The following is a 21752-nucleotide window of genomic DNA, read 5'->3' as shown; positions in this document are numbered from 1 at the left end:
TGAGGCTCTATACATTTAGCTCATTTAATACGAATGTTTATGACATTCCTGCAGATTAAGAGACCGCTATATGCTTAACATTACACTGAAACAAGGTAAGTCGCCTTCATGGTATGCGAGATTTATTATTATTACTTGTGTCTTAATGCTTCTTTCAGTGAAAATCAGATTGAAAACTGTACTCCTAATTGTCACATCAATGTTTGCAAAAATTTTAGACTGAGAGTATAATATATTCAAAACGACAACATGCGAATAAACAACGTAAAAATCACTCATAACAAGAAGGGTAGAAACAATCAGAGCTCTACGATCGAAGGTATACAGAAACACAGTAAAAGACACAGCTTTTAAACACAGCACAGTATAAAGACACGTGTCTAAGAAGTCAGTCAGTGGCACGTTAAAGTACAGAACGGCAACCCTACGTTTGTGAAATGTAAAATATATGGTGCCTTGATGCGGCACCGGCTATTCCTCGTTCGTGCGCCTGTTCTCTTTGCCGCCTCTCAACCTGTACGACAAACACTTTGCAGGAAAGCAAGATAGTTTACAATCGGGACTCACCTGCTCACTGGGTGAAGACGTCCCGTTGCCAAGTTCCTGAGCAGAAAGAGACCAGGGATGGCTTCAAGGACGACGTATGTGGTAGAACAGTGGAAGAAGGCACGGCAGGACTGTGCAGGTGGGCAACGAACGATTGTCACCCGCCGCGGTGGCTTAGCGGCTATGGTGTTGCGCGGCTAAGCACGAGGTCGCGGGATCGAAACGCGGCCGCGGCGGTCGCATTTCAATGGGGGCGAAATGCGAAAACGCCTGTGTCCCATGCATTGGGGGGCACTTTAAAGATCCCCTGGTGGTCAAAGTTAGTCTGGAGTACCCCATTACGGCGTGCCTCATAATGAAATCGTGGTTCTAGTTCGTATACAACCACAGAATTCATTCAGTGAACGAATGTCTGAGGCTACGCCTTGTGGGCCTTCTTCACCTTATGACATTCTCACTAAACGAGTGTCGTCTTTTTCCTCTCGGATGTGCTCTCAGCATAATGGGGAGCTCTAGCCAGTCGAAAACGACTCGAATGCGTTATTGTGTTTTCAGATTTGTCTCGACGATTTTTAACCGTGGCTTAATTCGGACTCCGAAACGAACATACACTTGGGACTACTGTATTGTAGGCTTAGAAACCGGCTGCCTTAGCTTGTGCACGTCGAACTTCCATGCAATTACTCGGAACAAGAGTTCTGATTAGTTATTTTCTGTTCGCATTTCAAGTAATGCTGATAGTGCCTATACGCATAACGGAACGGATTAGGTAAAGTGATAAGTGGACCAATCTTCCAGCGAATACGAATAAGCTAAGCAAGCACGTCGAAGGGCGTTTGTTTACCCTTCTATCGCTTCTTGCCTTAATGAGATCGTGTTGCTAAGTTCTTTTCTCCGTTTTCGTCAAGCGTGTAATCCGCTTAACCAGCACCGCGAAATTAGTCCGGAACGTATTTACTTACGAGAGAGAGAAAGACAGAAAGAGGGCGTACACATTATAATAGTGTGGCCAATCAAATGTTTGAGCTAATGCAGAGCGACAACAAAACACAATAAAATGTGTTGCTAGGTTCATTGAAGAAAGCGGCTTACTTAAAAAAAAAACAGCACGGCATTAACCAGTGTGTTCTGGTCAGCTAGTCAACGTTGGGCCAAGGAAAGCAAAAGTAAAAGGCGAGAATGGAGATTAGGAGAGAAAAGTAGATGCGTATGAACAATGTATCAGAAAAAGCCGCAATCACTTTTCTGGTCTGCTACGCAGAGTATTTCGGTCACGGACTCAAATGAAGACTTTCATAACATAGCCGGTTTTCAATTCGGGCAGAAAATTCAGTTACGGATTGTTACTATCGCAGATACGGCGATCAAACTGATCACGCACAAAGCACGCGATCAAAACAGTCTCCGGAGCAGCCCGGTCCGTCTGGATGGCGAATAATATGATTATAGTGATGCGTAAAACCACGCCAAATCTCCTTCTAAGCAGAAAACATACGTGTCCTTTCTGGATGTTGTGTAGAGTCGCCACGTGGAGGCGGCGATGGCGGTGACCTAGCTGAATCCAATAGCTGTAGTTACGGGCATGATGTTGTATAACACAGCGTTAGCATCTGTGCTGGAAAATGGGATCTAAATTGAAATTGCGGAATGCCAACTTTGTTTGCATGTTGTCCAACTCATTTCCTACCCATTGACATGTAATATCGTTCTCATTTCGCAAGGTGGACTTATAAAAATCGGCCGCTTCGTGAGCAAGCCATAAAATTCATAAGCACAAAATCAATAACATGTAATGCTTGTTTAGCATCAAAAGGGCCGTTTGAAGGCGGTTCCTGGGATTTCAAAGGAACTGCTTAGCGAATGGCAGCTGCATCCACAGCCGCCTACATTGTCTTGTAATCGAGTTTGAAGCTTCGTCGAAAAGACAAGGCTGGGAGATGAAAGCAGCTGCGGAGGTGCCAGATGATGCCGATCGATCAGTGCAGAGATGCACTATAGAGGCATATGCTACAGAGATGTGAGATAGCGCGATGAGATTCGCACCACATGATGTTTTGCTTCATTTCTTGTTTACAGTAGAAATTGAAAAGGACAGCAGGGGTCATTAGAGTAATCATCCTCACGTGTTTGAAAATTTAGCCAGGGCAAAACACGCAGGGATAAATTGTTCGTGACAAGAGATCACTCAAGAAATAAATGCAGCCTGGATGTGTACAGACTGCATTTCCAGACATATTAACAGTCATGCAAAGCATTGTGAAGCTGAAGATAAGCGCGCAGTAGTTCGTTAGGCAACCTTTTTCTGTCCGTTTCCCAACTAAAGCATAACAATATATCTGAATGAAAAGGTGCTGTTTACATCACAGTAGTTTACATCAGTTGCAATCCTGCACCACAAGCATACCACATGTTTAAAGTGAGTTTTATTAAACAACAAACCTGATTTAAATCGCTCTGGGGTATTGATGGTACAGTATAGGGGGCCTGAATACATGGCCTTACCATTCAAAACATTTAGCTTCATAAACTGCAGGAATGATAGAAAAAAAAGTAAAAAAAGGGCTTGATTTGTGCAAGAAACGGCGAAATGCTGAATATCAAATAGCACTGCTATTACAAAAAAATTTATTAGTCTATAAAAGGCCGTATGCATATATATGTCCCAATATATGTCACAACTGTAGGTGCCGTAAATGATTACGAACAGCGGCAATAAAAGCAATAGGCCAGAAACAAAGTAAACAAATTGCCCTGAGATTTCGCCCGTAATTCACTATGTCACCAGGTGAGGTTTATGCAGGGTGATCTTTTATGGAACTTTTAAAAAGCGCTTGGTGGCAGGTAGCATAATTCCTGTCTGTGAGCTGGGTTACTCGAAGAAGTGGACAATACTTGCACGAGAAATGGAAACCCTTCAACTAATTAACAAAAATCCACTAATTAACGTCTCAATAAGTACTTTACTGAACCTGCAACTTACGAATTGTAGCCGGTGAGCTTTCAAGTCGAACCCACTTGAAATGATGTTCCAGGATAAAAGCTAATTTGGAAATACTCTTTCCCAAAGTGTGGAACGAAATACATGGGCGTTCCGGTTACTTTTGTGTGTGAATGCATAAAATAACGTTTCGTTAAACAAGTTGAGCAATGGTGCATTTTTTGCAGCAAGTTTGACGGCGTATATCTCCAAATTGGCGCCATTGTGGAAATTCATTCCGAATAGATACGCTTTGCAAACTCACCGGCTACAATTCGTAATTTGCAACATGTGCCGTAAAGTAACTAATGCTAAAGATAATTTGCGGAGTTTTGTTAATTAATTGAATGTGTGTTTCAATTTCTCGTGCAAGTAATGTTCGCCTTTCTGAATAATCCAGCTGAAGGACGAGAATCATCTCTAACAGGCTATTTTTAACAATTCCATAAAACTTAACAATGATCACCCTGCATTTCCCGCGCAATTCAGGCACAGCTGTTTTGTTGGTACTGCTGTTGTGATGTTAACCGCTGTCCCGGTGACATCTTGACAGTACTCCTCAGTAAGTGGAAAGTCACATAAAATTATCTTTAGAACTTACTTTCAGGAGTACAAAATGCCACAGAGACTTTCGTACTGTGCGCACGATCTACTGAGACCTTCTATTGCTGCCTCTTAGTGATCGTTGCAAAATTTTCCATATTTGTAACACAAATTCTATTCAATCGATAAGCATTCGTTCTCGTAAAGATTTGTGAAAGAACAATAAATGATACCAACATGAAATGAAGACTGGTCTTTTATTCAGGGTTGAAGTTTTAGATAATGTGCCGTTAACACTATTCGTATGCCAAAATGTGGCACAGCTGTTATAAGAAAAGAACATAAGGCATCGTAAGCGTAAGCAGAGTGTAACTTTTCTATGATTTAAAGAAATGAATGCATTTTCGCGTCCACTTCAAACACAAGCTAGGGTCCCCTGACGCGAGCTGGTGTGCGCCTCGCTTGTCTCCTGATTTTCGTCATAACTGCCAAAGAAAGTTTAACTGGAGGCCTGCTACACGTGCATCAAATTGGGCCTATCTGAAACCAGCCTGGTGACTTTGCTGCGCTCGCCTAACGAATGCAAATCTCGCTAAGTGTCTCTCACACAGCTTTCGCGGTAAAACACTCACGACGAGGAAGAAGAAACGGGTGCACCTCATTATAAGCGCGGTTCCACCATTCTCTTACCTCTCCACAGAATGCATTACGTGGAATACCTCGGGCAGCTGATATTCAAGAACCACGTCGACCCCTTACCCATATTCGACGTGGACGAGTTGGAGCTGGTGCTAAAGCGCGCAAACATCCGGCTGCCATCGCGCTACAAGCTGTCGGATCGGGAATACCAGGACGCTCTCATCAAGGTAATGCACCAACAGTCGTAACGGTTGAAGTGTAGCCAGCGGCCGCAGCAGAGTGCTCGTAGCATCGGAGTCCCGCTGTTATCGGTCCCTGCGAACGAAGGGCCACCCGCACAGCGCGGGAACCCACCGGCGCCCTTTGCGCGAGGGCAGTGAGGGTCGTCATACTTCCCCCCGCTCCTGAGGAGCTCGCACTTCACTGTCGCCTCGCTAGTGCTCGGTAAAGCAAGCACGAGTCATGGTGTCGTTCAGAAAAGCGCAGATATTTATATTTGGGGAAGGTGATGCGGATTTCTGCCTAACTAAGACCTGAGTAAGTTTCGATATACCGTGAGCCCGCATACTGCAGGATGACTTGTTGGGCTAGTTGGTTGATTAATGACATATTGTAGCGAAGTTTTGATAATCACCCTCAGTAGTCTTCCCGAGGTAGCTGGTGTGCCTGCGCTTTGGGAACCTTTTATATACTGTATCTCGCTTAGTTGTTAGCAGCGCCTGTATCGAATCCCGGCCACGGCGACCGCATTTCGATGGGGTCAAAACGCGAAAACACCCGTGTACTTATATTTAGGTGCACATTAAGGAACCCCAGGTGGTCCGAATTTCCGGAGTCCCTACTATGGTGTGCCTCGTAATCAAATTGTTGTTTTGGCACGTAAAAGTCCGTGATTCTTTTTTAAGTTTCCGCATATACCACAAGTTACTTGCCGCTTCGGTACATATGAATCGATATATGGCTCTACATTATGTTCATGTCGGTGGAAATAAACCTGTGACTTTATATGCAAGCAAATGAACCTGTACGCACTTTGGTGATGAAACTGAAGGACTATAACAACTGCTCACACGTGCACTGATTTAATTGAATGTGATTTGAGTGGGTGATGAACGGCTGCTCAGCGCTGCATATTGGAGTGGCGCCTGACACCGGCTAAAACGCCGAGATCCATACGGGTGATGGTTTGGCCTAGTTTGTTTTCCATTTTAGATTTTGTGGTACTGCGCGGATCGGGACAGGGGACACAGGAAAAAACGAGGACAAGCGCTTACTGACAACTGAAATTTTATTGCCTGCTACAAGGTGTTATATAGAAAAAAAAAACAGAGGGAAAACAACATAAATGAATCCAGAAAAGCAAGAAGGCGAGTTCGGAGATGTTCTTTTCGGCAAAAACTCATAATTCTTATCGTTTAAGAACGAGGAGCGTGGCAGAATTGAGGTTGTTCCTGCAACAAAATCTGAAATCATTATCCGCAGAAGATCAGTTTTTGATTAATAACTTCCAAGAGGTGATTCATTTCCTTAAACTTAATTAATGTCGTAAGCTTATCGCATTCTCGATCGACATTAAGGACCTTTAATACTCGCTCCCAAACAATAGGCTGTTGGAATGCATCAGTGAATGCACTGAAGATTTAGGTGAGGTTGACTTTCGTAACCGAGCAGGGTTAAGCGCGGGAAGTCACCTCAATCTGGTGCAGTTTTACCTTGAATCCACATTCATGAAATGCAATGACGAAATATATCTTCAGAACAAAGGAGTGTCCATCGGGTCTTTTATTGCGCTTTTGTTGAGCGACCTGTTTTTGACAAAATCAGACAGAGCCTTGCAGCAACTATTAGAAGGAACTAAGGTTTTGAGAACGTTCGGATACGTGGGTGACTTTTTGGTACTTTTACAGTGTGGTACCTCGGAGTTGTTTTCCGCTTCATCACAACTAGTCGGTATATTTGAAGAATGTCTATCCCCCCTGGTCTTAAAACATTAAATGCCACAAGATGATTCCCTCCGTTTCCTCGACCTCAAGCTCGTGTTTTCTAATGATCATGCTTGCTGCACATATGAGCCCCGTGCGCACAAACCACTTCTGCCCTTCTCATCAGCACACAGTAAACTATTTCAGCTTAACAGACTTAGGTGGGCTAGTTGGTTGCTGGCTTGATGGAACATGATTATAACTGCGCGTTTTGAGGACAGGACACAGAGAGAATGCATACAGGACAGTCGCCGATTAGGCGCCTGTGCTCCTTCTCTAATGCTTTAGACCGGCCCTGCCCCCATAGGCTAAATTGCACTTTTCAAGTTCAAGTTACATGCCTGAAAGCCTCGGGCTATGCTGACGGATTGCTCTTCTCAGTAGCTAGGCAATCGGCAGAAAAAGAAGGAAACCTAACAGCGAAGCCATTGTCACCGAAGAGTAGCCCACAGAGAAGGACCGTAAGGTCGCGGTGATTCTACACAAGCATAAGATCTCCCATCGACTTAAAAAAAACCGGTGAGCGATTTGGTGTACGTGTAGTGTTTTCTGCCCCACAAAAGCTTTGTTCGATATCAAGGAAAAGCACCCCCATAAAGAAACAAAAAGCCCTATGTGAAGTGAAGCACGGCAACCGTTACGTGGATTGTGTGCAGGGGGTTGTGCACAGAATCCCCTTGATATGCAATGCATGCTACGTAGGCCAGACAGGCAGGTGTCTGAACGATCGTCTGCGGGAACGATCGTCTACGACTAATGTTAAGAATAGAAAAGAAGGTTTCATAGCCCTGCATTGCAGCGCACGCGGATTTACCCCTTTGTTTGGAAAAACAAAAGTAATCTTCACACACAGGGATGACCGAACGCGCATCATCGTAGAATGGCACGTGAAGTATGCCTGTGCATAAGTAAGCCATCCCTGGCCTTATCAGGAAGGGAGATGGCATCTTTATAATGTCTATCATCTTTATTTTTTTCGTCTTGATTGTTAGTTTATATATATATATATATATATATATATATATATATATATATATATATATATATATATATATAATGTCGTTTTCCCTCTGTTTTTTTTCTATATAACACCTTATATCAGGCAATAAAGCTTAAGTTGGCAGTAAGCGCTTGTCCACGTTTTTTACTGTGTCCCCTGTCTCGCTTCGCGCTGTGCCACACAGCTGAGAACTAGTGGGGCTATACTAATCTAATTAGGAATGGCCACTAAGCTTCAACAAAGACGCTCCCTCACCGGAACAGTAATTGGCCTCCCGGGTGCAGCATTCGGTCACTACTTCCCTCATGATTCCTACCATTAACCCATGGCACTCAGCCCCCAGCAACTGCGGAGCACCTGGCCAAGGCGGCGGTAAGACCTGTAACGCAGCAGAGGGTGCTAAGAATCTCTGGACCCGGACAGGCCACCAATGGAAATTGACCCTTGCAACATTTAACGCCCAAACTCTTTCGAGTGATGCTAACTTAGTAAGACTCTTTGAGGAACTATCAGGCATTGTTTGGGATATCATTGGCCTTATAGTGAAGGTAAAAGCACTTGTAAGGCTTATATAGTATTAACGGCCACGCCCACTGCTATAGAGGATTCCCAAATAGCAAGTTATACGGGGTAGGGTTCCTAATACATAAGGACATAGCGGGCAACATTGACGAATTCTACAGCATAAATGAAAGGGCAGTAATAGTCGTAATAAAACTTAATAAGAGGTATTGATTAAAGGTTGTACAAGCCTACACTCCAACCTCCAGTCATGTTGATGATGAAGTAGATCAGTTTTACGAATGTGGAATTAGCCACATGGAAAGTCAAAACTCAGTATACTGTAGTAAAGAGCGAATTCAATGCAAAAATGGGGTAAAAGCAGGCTGGTGAACAAGCAGTTGGCAGCTACGGCGTCGGTTCTAGAAACACTAGGGGGGAGATGTAGGTAGAATTCGCGGAAAGGAATAAGCTACGAATAATGAACACCTTCTTCAGAAAACTTAGCAACAGAAAGTGGACCTTGAAAAGCCCTAATGGTGAAACAAGGAATGAAATCGATTTCATACATTCTGCCTATCCCAGCATAGTGCAGGATATAGAAGTGCTAAGCAGGTTAAAGTGCAGTGGTCATAGGTAAGTGAGGTCTGGGATTCACCTGAATTTGAAGAGAGAAAGAGTAAAATTGGTCAAGAAGAAACAGGCCAAGCTAGACGCAGTACGGATAAAAGCGGACAGATTCAGGCTGGTACTTGCAAACAAATATGAAGCCTTAGAACAGCGATATGTAGATGACATAGAGGTAATGAATGAAACCGTAGCTAGGCCGGTTTCAGAAGCAGCAATTGAAGTGGGAGGTAACGCATCAAGACAACCAGTAGGTTAGCTCTCCCAAGCAACGAAGGAACTAAAAAAGAAACGACAAAGTATGAAACAGTCCAACTCAAGAGATCAGATAGAATTCGCAGAATTGTCAAAATTGATCAAAAAGGAGAAAATAAAGGATATTAGAAATTACAACGTAAGACAGACTGAAGAAGCAGTTATATATAGACGCAGTATGAAATCAGTGAGTAGAAAACTTGGCATAGGACAAGCCAAGATGTATGCACTGAAAGATAAGCAGGGTATTATTATCAGCAATTTCGAAGATATAGTAAAAACAGCGGAATAATTCTATACTGACCTGTACAATACCCAGAGCAGCCAGGATACCTCCACTGAAAGTAATAATGAACAGGTTACAGAGGCTCCTTCTATAACTTGTGATGAAGTTAGAAGGGACTTAGAAAACATGAAACGAGGAAAGGCGGCAGGAGAAGATGGAATATTGGTCAATTTAATAAAAGATGGAGGAGACATCATGCTTGAAAAGCTTGCTGCCCTTTATACGAAATGTCTCACGACTTCAAGGGTCCCAGATTACTGGAAAAATGCCAACATTATACTAATCCACAAAAAGGGAAACTTAAAGAATTGAAAAATTAAAGGCCCATTAGCTTTCTTCCACTATTGTATCAAGTATTCACCAAGAGAATTCCCAATAGAATAAGGGCAATACTTGACTTCAGTCAACAAAGGGAACAGGCTGCCTTCAGGAAGGGATACTGTACAATGTATCACGTCCATGTAATCAATCAGGTAATCGAGAAATCTGCAGAGTACAATCAGCCTTTCTACATGGCTTTCACAGATTACTAAAATGCATTTGTTTCAGTAGAGATACCAGCAGTCATACATGCATTACATAATGAATGAGCGCAGGAGCCTTACTTAAATATCTTGGAAAATATCTGCAAAAATTTTACAGCTGTCCTAACTCTTCACAAGTATAAATATACCTATAAAGAAAGAGGTCAGACAAGAAGACACAATCTCTCCGATGCTATACACTGCGCGCTTGGAAGAAGTATTCAAGCTATCAAACTGGGAAGGCTTAGGAGTAAGGATCGACGGCGAGTATTTCAGCAACTTTCGGTTTGCAGATGACATTGTCCTGTTCAGCAACACTGGGGACGAGTTACCACAAATGATTGAGGACCTTAACATATAGAGTGTAAGAGTGGAGTTGAAGATTAATATGCAGAAGACAAAGATAATAATGAATAGCCGGGCAAGGGAACAAGAGTTCATTATCGCCAGTCAGCCTCTAGAGTCTGTGAAGGAGTACGTTTACCCCGGTTAATTAATCACACGGAGCCCTGACCATGAGAAGGAACTTCAAAGAAGAATAAAATTGGGTTGGAGGGCATACGGCAGAGATTGTCAGCTCCTGACTGGAAGCTTCAAAAGCTTCAAAAGAAGATTCAGAAAGGAAGGTGTACAATCAGTGCATTTTACCGGTGCTGACATATGTGGCAGAAACTTGGAGGCTGACGAAGAAGCGTGAGAACAAGGACCGCGCAAAGAACAATGGAACGAAGAATGCTAGGCATCACGTTAAGAGACAGGAAGAGAGCGGTTTGGATCAGAGAGCAAACGGGTATAACCGATATTCTAATGGGCATTAGGAGAAAAAAATGGAGCTGGGCAGGTCATGTAATGCGTAGCTTAGATAACCAGTGGACCATTAGGTTTACAGAATGTGTGCCGAAAGAAGGGAAGCGCAGTCGAGGACGGCAAAAGATTAGGTGGAATGATGAAATTAAGAAATTTGCAGGCGTAAGTTGGAATCGAGTGGCGCCGCAGAGGGGTAATTTGGAGATCGGAGGGAGAGGCATTCCTCCTGCAGTGGACTTAAAATAGGTTGTTGTTGTTGATGATGGTGATCGTACTGGAAGGCTGCTGAACAGTTACGCCTTACGTTTTGAGAGCAATCTTCCTCTAAGTTTCACACGAATTACTCTTTCGTATTGCTGTAATTATTATATGTTCCTTTCAGGTCATCGACACCGATGTGCCACTGGAAAGAGGCGCCGGCTGAAGCCAATGACGCAAGATTATATCAAAATCCAACGTCTTGGAGCGGAGGTGCAACACAAGAAGAAAATCAACTCTCAGTGTCCTGAAAAAAAACTTTCATTTTCCTTGTTTTCTTTTTTTAAGACTGTTTCGCTCAGAATAATTTAACTTCCTCATACCAAAGCAGAATTCTGGCGTCAGTCTACTTAAAATTTGGTGCTCATTATTGTTCAAAACCGCGTGGTGGTGGCAACACAATTGTCTGGGTTGCTTGTTAGCCTCTATGATATTTTTTTTCTGAAGGCACCGCAAAGGTCCAAAGATGAATCACACTTGATTTTCGAGGTCGCGATTTTGTAAAAAAGTGGCAGCCAAGCTAAGCCGAGCGATATCCGTGAAGGGCAGGAGCAAAATCTATGACAAGCACCGAAGCTTCGGAATCTTGAAAATGGAGGAGGAAAATCAAAAGAAAAATTTAGAAGCTGCTACTTCTTTTGCAAGATTAGCGTCAAGGCCTGAAATCTCCCAAAGAATATTAATGAGAGCATAAACTGAAGCACGGAGTACGTGTAGTAACATTCTTCGTCAAACGTTGAAGTCTTAGAAGAACACCGCCAAAAAGTCTTAAATTTCCATGCCATAACAACTCTAAAAAAGAAACAAAGCGGCTGATTGCTGCAATTTCTGATAGCATTAAATATAATTTCAATATACAGTTTTTGCATATTTATATACACCAAACATGCCTGAACCGTGTACTACAGGAAATCAGCGCTTAAGGATATATCCTTTTGCCGTGTGGAAGTTTGAGAACAAGGTTTAATGAACGATCCGGGAGCGGTAGAGGGAGTGAGAGAGAGGAAATAAGAGATAAGCGGCAGAGAGGTAAACCAGATTAACTGTTTAGTTGAGTTCCTTACTCTGAGCTGAATGGTAAAGGAAATAAAATATCAGAAAAAGAGAGAAAAGAAACTGCCCGCATAAACGCGATCAAGGCGATTGAGAATTATTAGTCTTTTACACAGTTCCGATGCCTTTAAAAACAGACCGGTGTTTTTCAAAGCAACTCCGGCTGGTACAGGATGGTACTATAGGTTTCAAGAATTCTACTTTCCGTAAGTTGACAGTTTTCAAGTTTGTCGAGAGTAGCACAGAACGCTGTACTTTGTGCACTGAGACGAGAACATTCACAAAGAATGTGCGCCAATCGTCTCCTGCCACTCATAAACTTCACATTCGGGACTTCTGGCCATTCCTGTTACGAAGGATTAGGTATTTGTGGTTGCTACTTTAGTATTGTCGGTGGCATGGTTGGTTCCGATTGGCGATCAAGAAAGCGAGTAGAAAAACAAGGGGTGGTTTCGAAACTCAAACACTCATTCTAGAAATGCACGACCTGTTTGTAAGTTGATAAATCGGTGACTAGTCACGGCGCATGAAAAGTTATCAAACCGCATTTGCAGCTCAACGGAAGTGCTTCAAAAAATGCAAAATAGTGCCTTTACTTTGAGATATTGGCCACTTTGTGAGAGGCTCCGTCCTGTCGAGACTGGCGGCGTTATCACAGTTTCGTCTCCTGAGAAACCGGTGAATCGTAAGTTAATTCTGCACGGTATAGTTGAGTTACAAAAGTTGGATGTTTTTACGGGTGGACGATTTGACGTAGGTACTGTCCAATGCATTGCAACAACGGCAGCTGGCTCATAAAGAAAACAATGCTGTCAGTGAAATTTCATACGACGCTATCGCCCCTGATTATGACCTGTCCACTACAAACTAGGAGAAACATATTAGCGCAAGCTATTCTTGCGCAAACCGGTTAGAGCGGTTTTTGTTTGATTTGGTATGCCGCAGCTTTCTGCCACCAATAGCTTGGCATTTCTTATTATGCTTTGCAATAGGACATGAGCAATGAAAGTTATATTTATCAAGAACTTCACATCTGCAAGGCATGCCATCTGAGCCAAAGATACCACTAGAGCTCGCAAGGCTCGCACGAACTGCCGGTATGTATCAATAAAGGCTAAGGCCAGATTATGACAGACGGCCATGAACTGTTCGTTTGCATAGGGAGTGGGCAGTTCGCGCGATTTCCAAGCGCGCGACGTGTGGCACAGTATGGGCATTGTTCATATTTCCGCACAGATCAATGTCGCAACGCAGCGCACCATGGGTAACGCCTTAATTATAGAGGAGCATCGCCATTGCGCAAAGTGCCTTGCTTTTTGTGCAAGGTCATCACAGCAATACGGCAATAAAAAAAAAGAAAACAGTGCCTGCTCGGTACGGGCCAAAGCAGTAATGTCTGCTGTCCAGGAACACTTGCCGAGGAAAGCTGCGCCTGTAGATTTAACAGGCACGATGCTCAAGCCGGTGCTGCAGTGCTGAAGTGTTCGTAAGGAAGGCAACAAGCTGTGTGTGCCTGCTTGCATTAGCGCTGTGCTTGTTGTGAACGTCGTTAAACGGGCAAAGAAGAGTAACATTTATTCTGCTTACACTAACCAAATATTCTTTAAAGGGCCTATGTAGTAGTACATTTGTTTGGCGGAAAAAGGTTCGTCACTAGCGATGCAAATGAACATGAAACTTGCCATTCTGATCAAAAGTGAAAAAACGGGCGAGTTGGTATTGAAGCATGGCTAAATTCAGAGCACAAACTACTGGGGCACAAGCTAAGGAACAAGAAAAGACAGGAGACAGCGCCGTGTCCTGTCTTTTCTTGTGCCTTGGCTTGTGTCCCAGTAGTTCGTGCTCTGAATTTAGCCATGCTTCCAGTCTTCAGTTTCGCGCATATACAGCCGGGCCACTGCGTCAGTGTGAGGCCACAGAATTTAAGCGATTATTGCGTGGTACACTCTAAGAACAGTTTACACCCTTTGGAGTGCCCCTTCTGCCACACATCAACAATCGTCATCTGCCTTGATGCGTTTCCTTTCTTTAACGATGCGAGCCCGGTACTTTCCAGTAACGAAATACTAAATATATGTTCGCCAAGAGAAACTCGAAGCAGAAAAGATGTGTGTTTGGGGAAGGAAAGTGAGAAAAAAACTAAGGCAGCAGTACATCTTGTAGCCAGGATACTGCATCGCCGTCTCTGTACGTAACCACGGCTGTGAATGGTATGAGAACTTTCTTGCCATCTCGAAGCAGAGCACCGCTGTTAGAGCTGTGCAAAGCAGTCTTGGGGCAGAATTTGAGTCAATTGAACATTTTCATCAGCACCAGTGCAAGGCTTCTCGCCACGTGAAGCTGTGTTATTAGGTCTCGGCACGGGCTTTGGCACTTATATCAGCCTTATTCATGGTTCAGAAGTCTGCTAAATGCCTGCATCGGCTGGACAAAATATAACATGCTTGCTTCCTTCCTTGCTACAGACCTGAGCTATAAGCAGTTGCAATTTATGTTATCCAGTAGAAGGATTCGGGTAGCATGAAATATCAGAGATACTATATATGTCCCACATGATTTACCAGTGGTCCAGTTGCATATACATGAAGCAAAGGGAAAACTAAATGCTTACGTATAGTAAGGCGTGGAGGCTACGCACAACCCAGGGGGAAAGAAGGGTCCCGTTCCATTAACTTATACCCCAGAATGCAAAAAATTGTTCCATTTCTTCACAATCAACGTGAAAATTTACGCTACACGCTAATTCCAACTACGGTCCCTTGGCTTCCATCCGTTCGTCTTGTAATGCGCTGAGTACAACTGAATAGAACTAATAACACGACAGGATACACCAGGAAAAAAAAGAAATAACGTACCAGCCAGGGTGGCGTCGTGGCTTTGGCATTGTGCAGCTAAACCCGTGGTCGCGGGATCAAATCCCAGCCACGGCGGCTGCATTTAGGTGAGGGCGAAATGCAAGAATGCCGATGTCCCGTGCAGTGGGGGCTCGTTATAGATATCCAGGTGGCAAAAAATTAATCCGCAGTCCCCCACTTTTTTTTCGCAGCAGACAAAGACGACAAAGAGCCACCACAACTAGCCCAATGTCTCGCTTTATTCTTTCCCGATGACTTAATAACAATAGCACCACTAAAACAGTGGCGAGGGGCACGCGCAGGTCATGTATGGTACTTTGTAACGCTACAGCGCGCGGTCGCTGCTAGCGTTACCGGCATCGCTGCATCGCCACGACGGGATCCATGCTCCACCTTCAAAGCCACAACAGCCCCACTGCCCACACACGCATACAAGAAGAGCCGTGACGCAGTGCAGACCTCGCGATGCACTGCTCCTTCCGTTCCCGTTTCTCGTCTGCTTCTGGTTGTCTTGATTAAACTGCATCCACTGTTCGCGCCTCCGAAGCCCGCCGGAAGAGGCCCTGGAAAGGAAGCCTCGCCTCATCGAGGCATATGCGCGTAGTTTATTGTTTCACCCTTGTCATTAAGGCAGGCCGAAACGGTACAGCGAGATCAAGTTTATTTGGTTTGTCCAAACTCTAGCCAAGACGATTACTTATAGTGCCTGACACAAATATGGCGAGTTGAAACCGATAACTGCAGATAATCTTTGATTGCAATCAACTTGTAGACGTAATAAGCACCGATTACCTTACTTAACTGTTATTTATGTATATATATATATATATATAGGTGGCCATCCCGGGCCACGTTTGCACCCCTTCCATACTATATTGCTTTACAACGGCATATACTTCTTTAAGATTTAGACATTATGCGAAAAAGTCTTCTTTCTTTCTATGACGTTTTCTTAATTAACACCTAACTTGCAAAATAATTTCGGCCGAATTGTTTCGGAGTTTTTCAGTTTATCTAGCGTTGTCCGAATAGAAATCTTTTTTAAATGGAATGCCAATATTCGAGAAAGACGACCTTCGAATATCCAATTCAATACGAAATGTTTTCAACTTCCTCACCTCAAGGTTGTATGTAAAACCCTCAGATAAAAGAAACAAACAAAGAGGAGAAAGTAATAAAAAGAAAAGAAAAACAAACATACAAACAAACAAACAGACAAACAAGGTAACTGCACGGTCTCAACGTTATTTGACGCTGTTAACAACTCTATGTCCGGTAAACTGACAATCCCTTAAATACACACAACACATTGATGTTGAGCGTACACAGTCTATCACTAAAAATAACAGTAATAAAACAAAGGAAGCGTATTACCTCAGGATATGTACGTAGTGTATTTTTACTTTTTAAGGAGATAAGTGTAATACTACAGCGGCGTACAGTGTTTTAAAGCATGAAAATATAATCAAATTGGGCAAGTAATGAAGGATTATGGCTAAACTGAGACAACAAATTCGCAGGTTGCCGAAGGGGGGGCATGAATAGTTAGCGACAGCAAACTACTGTGCCGAGATGATCTCATCCATGCGTTCGCTCAGAAACTAATGCATCTACGCAACATATCATTTGGAACAGTCTCTACTTGCATAGTTCTTTCTTTCTGTAGACTGCAAGTATAATTGTTATTCATTAGAATATTTGATCAGAATCAAACATTTGACACTTTCGAATGGTGAATTGCGCGAATGAACATTTAGAATATTTTCACGTGCCTTCTTTTAACCAAAATTTACAAGCCTCTTTATCGTTACTAGAAACGTCCATTTTTGCGAACTGGTATCTTGAAATCATTAGAGAAGTAATACCGCGAAAGCACAACAAAATTAAAGAGGTGCTGTATTCGTAGTACACCAAGAAGAATGCGTGTTTTTTCTATGTCAACTGATTGCAATGGAGTGCCGTAAGTTACTGCATTTACAATTCGTTTCTTGATGTCATAGTCTAAGCTAGTGCCATATAATGTTATCGCATACATTAATACAGATTCAACTAAGTCTTTGTATATGGTTATACGGAAATTAAGTGGGGTTTCCCTCGCAGATTGTACATCATTGCCGCAACGGCCCTTATCCTTTTAGATATATAGGCAACATGTTCAGTCCATGTAACGTGTCAATCAAAAAGAACACCCAGGCACTTAGTAACTGGTTCGTACCCTAAAACCAGGCGCCTACAAAGGGAACACATCAAATGGTGCAGGTATAAAGGCAGCTGTACAGAAACATTCTTGTGCGGGCTTCTGAAACATAGTAGCTCTGTCTGTTTTTAGGATTTACAAATATTGCATTTCCTAAAAACCAGTCTAGTACTTTGCTAATCTCGTGCTGAAAGGTTTGATTCTCTACTTAATATTCAGATACCTCTAGAGCAAGTGCTGTATCGTCTACATATTAAGACAGCTTCCAATCAGTTTTTTTAATAGACCCAGATCAGATACATATATGTTGAAAAGTAACGGCCCGAACGTGCTGCCTTGTGGTACCCCATAATTTATTGGTTCAAAGTCGCCATAAACATCACCAAGTCTTACATACTGTAATCTATATTTAAAGTAAAACTCATTTCGAAAGCCGAAGCAGTTTTAACTTTTCCACCAAAATATTGTGGTCTATTGTATCAAATGCTTTGGTCAGGTATAAGAATAGTGCTAGTGCTACGTGGTTATATTCTAATGCATTGTTGATAAAATCCGCAAAGTCTTCAAGCAGTGAAACCGAATTCTTCTTCATTGTGAATCCAAACTGTGCTGTGTTATTTAAAGAAAACTTGTCGCAGAATGATTGCATGGTATACGCAATGTGTTTTTCAATTATATGAGCTAAGGAAGGTGAAATTGCGATTGGCTGTAGTTTGCGCACTCTGACTTTTTGCCATTCTAATATAATGGTCTTTCAATGAATAACTTTAGTTCATCTGGTATTTCACTCGTTTTGAATATTCCATTTAGTACTTTGAGAATAACTTCCTTCAGCCTATTAAAGTTGTACAACAGATCTCTAAAGCGAATTTTATCATACCCAGGTGGTTTGTCCCTTTTCATCTGGCGCATTATAGCATATAGGTCAGATTCAGAAATAGGCGGCAAATACGCACAGCCACATTTCGGCCGATACGTGGTATCTTGACGGCTAGGTCAGCTGGTATACCCCCCAGGTAAACGAGAATTGCGTCACCAGCGCCAATTTCTCCCCTGGTGCCTGGTAGGCAAAACTCGGAGAGTGAAAAACAAAGAAAAAATGAAGCCTGCTTCCGTGGCAGTGGTTTTGTTGATGCGCGAGAGGGAAACGTCATGCCACTTGCCGTCTGCTATGCGCTCGGTGAGCACACGACTTTCTCTGCTGGCGCCAACGAAAACCAGAATCGCCTGCATTAATTTTTTTCAAATTTGTTTTCAAGACTTTTCGGCTTCTAATTTCTTTTTCTTACTCAACATATGTGCATCCCAACTGAGGGAGAACTTACCTTTTTCTGTTCAAGATTCGTGAGCCAGCATACCATGCCACGCCGCTATTTTGTTTCGGCAAAACATAAGTAGGCAGAAAAATGTGCTTTATTCACTGTTTTTATCAGCAACATATCGCACGTCAAGGCATTCAATAGTCAATACAATAATGTAGAGCTGATCATCTCATTAGTCAGTACAAATGGGCGCATTCTGCACCACGATCATACATACGTAAGACAGCTTCCTACAATCTCTCAGACAGAAAATTGCTACAGAGGCCATGTTTGTTTGGTGTGCACAACACAACTCTACCAAATAAATTTTTGTCGCAACAGTTATTTGTGAATAATAAAAAACATTATCAAGAGCAGCAGATCCACATTTTTCGCATGCCAGTAACAAAAACTTCCTTTTTTATTCCATGCAACGGGTATACTTGATAGTCCAACAAAATGCTATAATTAGTAAATTTTCTGCATAGCTCTCCTTATGCTAGTGTGCCGATAAATATCCAGCAAATTATATTGAAAATGTCTATGGTCTTTTTTCATATGTGGTTTTGTTTCGCAGTACAACATGTAAAACCACTAGAGCTTCATTTAGAGCTGTAACATTGCGAACAGCTTATCAGCACGAAATTCCTCGCGAGCATATTGGAGATGTTTCTTAAAACGTGTAATGCGCTTAGTTTGTTCTATCGTCATCAAGGCATAAAGAGCACAGTTACAAGACAATAACAACAAATTGTGCTAACTTTTTCTGTTGAGAAACAGTAAATGCAGGAGAAGAGTGTGTCAATCGGCGGTTCATCGTCAGTACAGGTTGGGCAAGGACATAGTGATGCACAAAGGTATTATTGAACACGTAGCTTCGGGGCATTTTCTAAATGCAACGCAAGTCGGCAGCTTTCAATGCATCAGGGCAACCTGCTCAGAACAATTCTCTTCTTAATGGTTTTGAAGAGCTTCTTCGAATACACTGAATGTACATTACGCAATTCCTTTAACAGAGCCTATAGGCTCAGTTTCGTGCGACTTGTTTGAAGCATAGGGCAGGTGTTAGAGCTATATTACGAGTTTCATCATTGACTGGAGGTCATCCATCGCGAGAATTTTGGTGTCGACGCAAGGAGGCCAAATCCTTTCAACTTTTCTAGAACACTCGTTTCTGGCACTGCCTGCTTTCTTTGCTTATTAAGATTATTCGTGACTTTGCCGAAAAGAGACCCCTCCTCCGCCATTTTTGCTATATTAATGAAACCACTGAAGAGTGTTGAGACACATTATTACTTGCACAACTTCACTACAGTAATCTCAAGAAGATTCTAACATCCCAATATCCATGTATGACAGCTATGCAATAATATTTGAATAGGAGGCTGCAAGTGGGGGTGGGGTCAATGACTGTCTGCAGAAATACGTTGCATGATGTTTATGGAAATATTGAAATATGCCGAAATACCTTGCAAAGATAGGCTAATCAGGAGACCGCCCAAGAGCTATCGGAATCACAAGAATAGTAAAATATCAGTAAGAAATTGTCTCTTAATTTTGAAGCGTTTCGAGCTTTCTTTTTGCAGCGGGTTTACTCTCAAGCTGTGTTTTGAGATCCAGATTTATGTCATTTATGTGCAGCATAAGCCACACATAGCAGAAATGCTTCAGCAGGCCTATGCGGCACTTATTAAAGGAAAAGATTTATAGTACACTGCTGTTTAGCTTATCTTTCAGTGCAGTGGACACACCGCACAATTGCACAACCACGCCAACGGGCTCTGGAAAACATTTATCCCTGTCCTTCTATTCCTCTTGCGATAATGGAGTCTCACCTGGCACTGCAAGAGTTAGTAGAACTGTGGGCTCACATGATACATCAATTTCTCTAGTGATTCCCTCGTGGCAATCGTTCGGCAGCACTTTAACTTCGCTGACTTGCGACACCTTTCTGTATCATTCCTCAGTCGGATGATGACGCCTGCGGTGTCTGATGAGTACACTTTCTGCATTTGGCCTCGCTGCGGCGGTGTAGAACATGCAAAGACAGATACATCATCAGAACATCTTGTTAGGCTAGTCGTAATATTTTCGGCAAGTTGCACGCTGCGTAAAAGAACACTACACGCAGGCACACAAGACAAGCGCACAGTCCTGTTTAGGCTTTAGTGCCATGTTCCACTGTAAAGAGAATTCCATTGGCAACACATGCGTGCCAAATGACATCACTTGATATTTATGGAAGCACGACATGAATACCCCATTCATTATTAAATTTCATGCGCATGTTAAAAAACAGAACTGTTTTCCTAAAATAGTACTTTTAATCAGTGTAGGTTAGTTCTCATTATATTTGGCTGCAGAATTTCAAGCAGAAATACGCCCCCAAAATTTAATAAACAAAGTTCCAAGCTTTCGTGAGATTCGCCCATTTGCATCTCACTAAAGGCGTATCACATATTCCAGCGACATCCCATACACCAGGGAGAGGCCGACTTCGATAACCGAAGGCATTTGCTATGGATACCGGCACACTGGATTGAGCATCCCCAACGAAGCGGCTCACCGCGTTGCTCGAGGCCTCACTTACCGAGCATCATCGGAGGATGAGCCCCCGCGGGGTACTGCAAACGCCTGGGCGTGGGAGGATCGTATGACCAGGTTCCACGACATCACGACACACTACCAGTTACAAAGACGCGTATACCCACTTCCTCACGCTAGGTCAGACAGGACGCAAGCAACACACTTCAGACAATTACAAACGGATTCTTAGAGAAACCCCATACTCATACACGCCATGTATCCAGACATGTACACTACAAACAGATGCACATCGTGTGGTGAGGTTGCCACACTTGATCACATGTTATGGGAGTGTCAGGACATAACAAACAAGTCGGGCAGTGCCGACCCCTCCGTCTCTTCCACCACCAGCCTCCGCTCGCGCTGGAAGACCGCACGGCTCAGCTCGAACCTGACAGCACAACTCTGGGCCGTCCAGCGAACCGAGGAAGCCGCTTCGAGACAAGGTCTCGGAACCGTGTGCGAGGTGGGTGCCCAGACCTACTAAAATGACGCCGGACTCGAATCTTATTGATTTGAAAATAAAGTTTGCGTTCTTCTTCCAAGCTTTAGTGCTGCTATATATCCATGTAACATGTTAAGCTTTGCTGGTTTCTCAATAGCTGGCTGAGAATACTAGGCATCAGTTTTAGAAGCAGTTTTCTTGACCGATGAAAGTTTTTTATTCATCTTGATAAGGATTAGGCAATTTAGCGTTTTATTTACTGTGGCTTGATTTTTCTGCAAGATACACATAAGAGCAATAGTTTAAAGCTGCTGGGCAACTCAGCATTTTAATTGTTACTCCAGAAGAGTTTCTGCTATAAATCGACAAA

At 42.9% G+C, this 21752-nt stretch overlaps 1 protein-coding gene across 3 annotated transcripts in view; it reads left to right on the top strand.

Annotated features, from left to right (window-relative positions):
- Window positions 1–11214, top strand: part of LOC142564583 (uncharacterized) — a 219690-nt gene extending 208476 nt beyond the window's left edge. For all 3 annotated transcript variants that reach the window (XM_075675649.1, XM_075675653.1, XM_075675642.1), the window contains exons 22-24: window positions 537–685; window positions 4767–4932; window positions 11070–11214. In XM_075675649.1, the coding sequence (XP_075531764.1) occupies window positions 537–685; window positions 4767–4932; window positions 11070–11111 (357 nt within the window). In that variant the 3' untranslated portion in view covers window positions 11112–11214. The remainder of the gene's footprint in view (window positions 1–536; window positions 686–4766; window positions 4933–11069) is intronic.
- The last annotated feature ends 10538 nt before the right edge of the window (window positions 11215–21752 follow it).

The sequence above is a fragment of the Dermacentor variabilis genome, chromosome 1, assembly GCF_050947875.1.
Source record: "Dermacentor variabilis isolate Ectoservices chromosome 1, ASM5094787v1, whole genome shotgun sequence".
Classification (NCBI taxonomy): Eukaryota; Metazoa; Arthropoda; class Arachnida; order Ixodida; family Ixodidae; genus Dermacentor; species Dermacentor variabilis.
The sequence above is the reverse complement of the archived record's forward strand: the minus strand, read 5'-3'. Positions and strand labels throughout refer to the sequence as shown.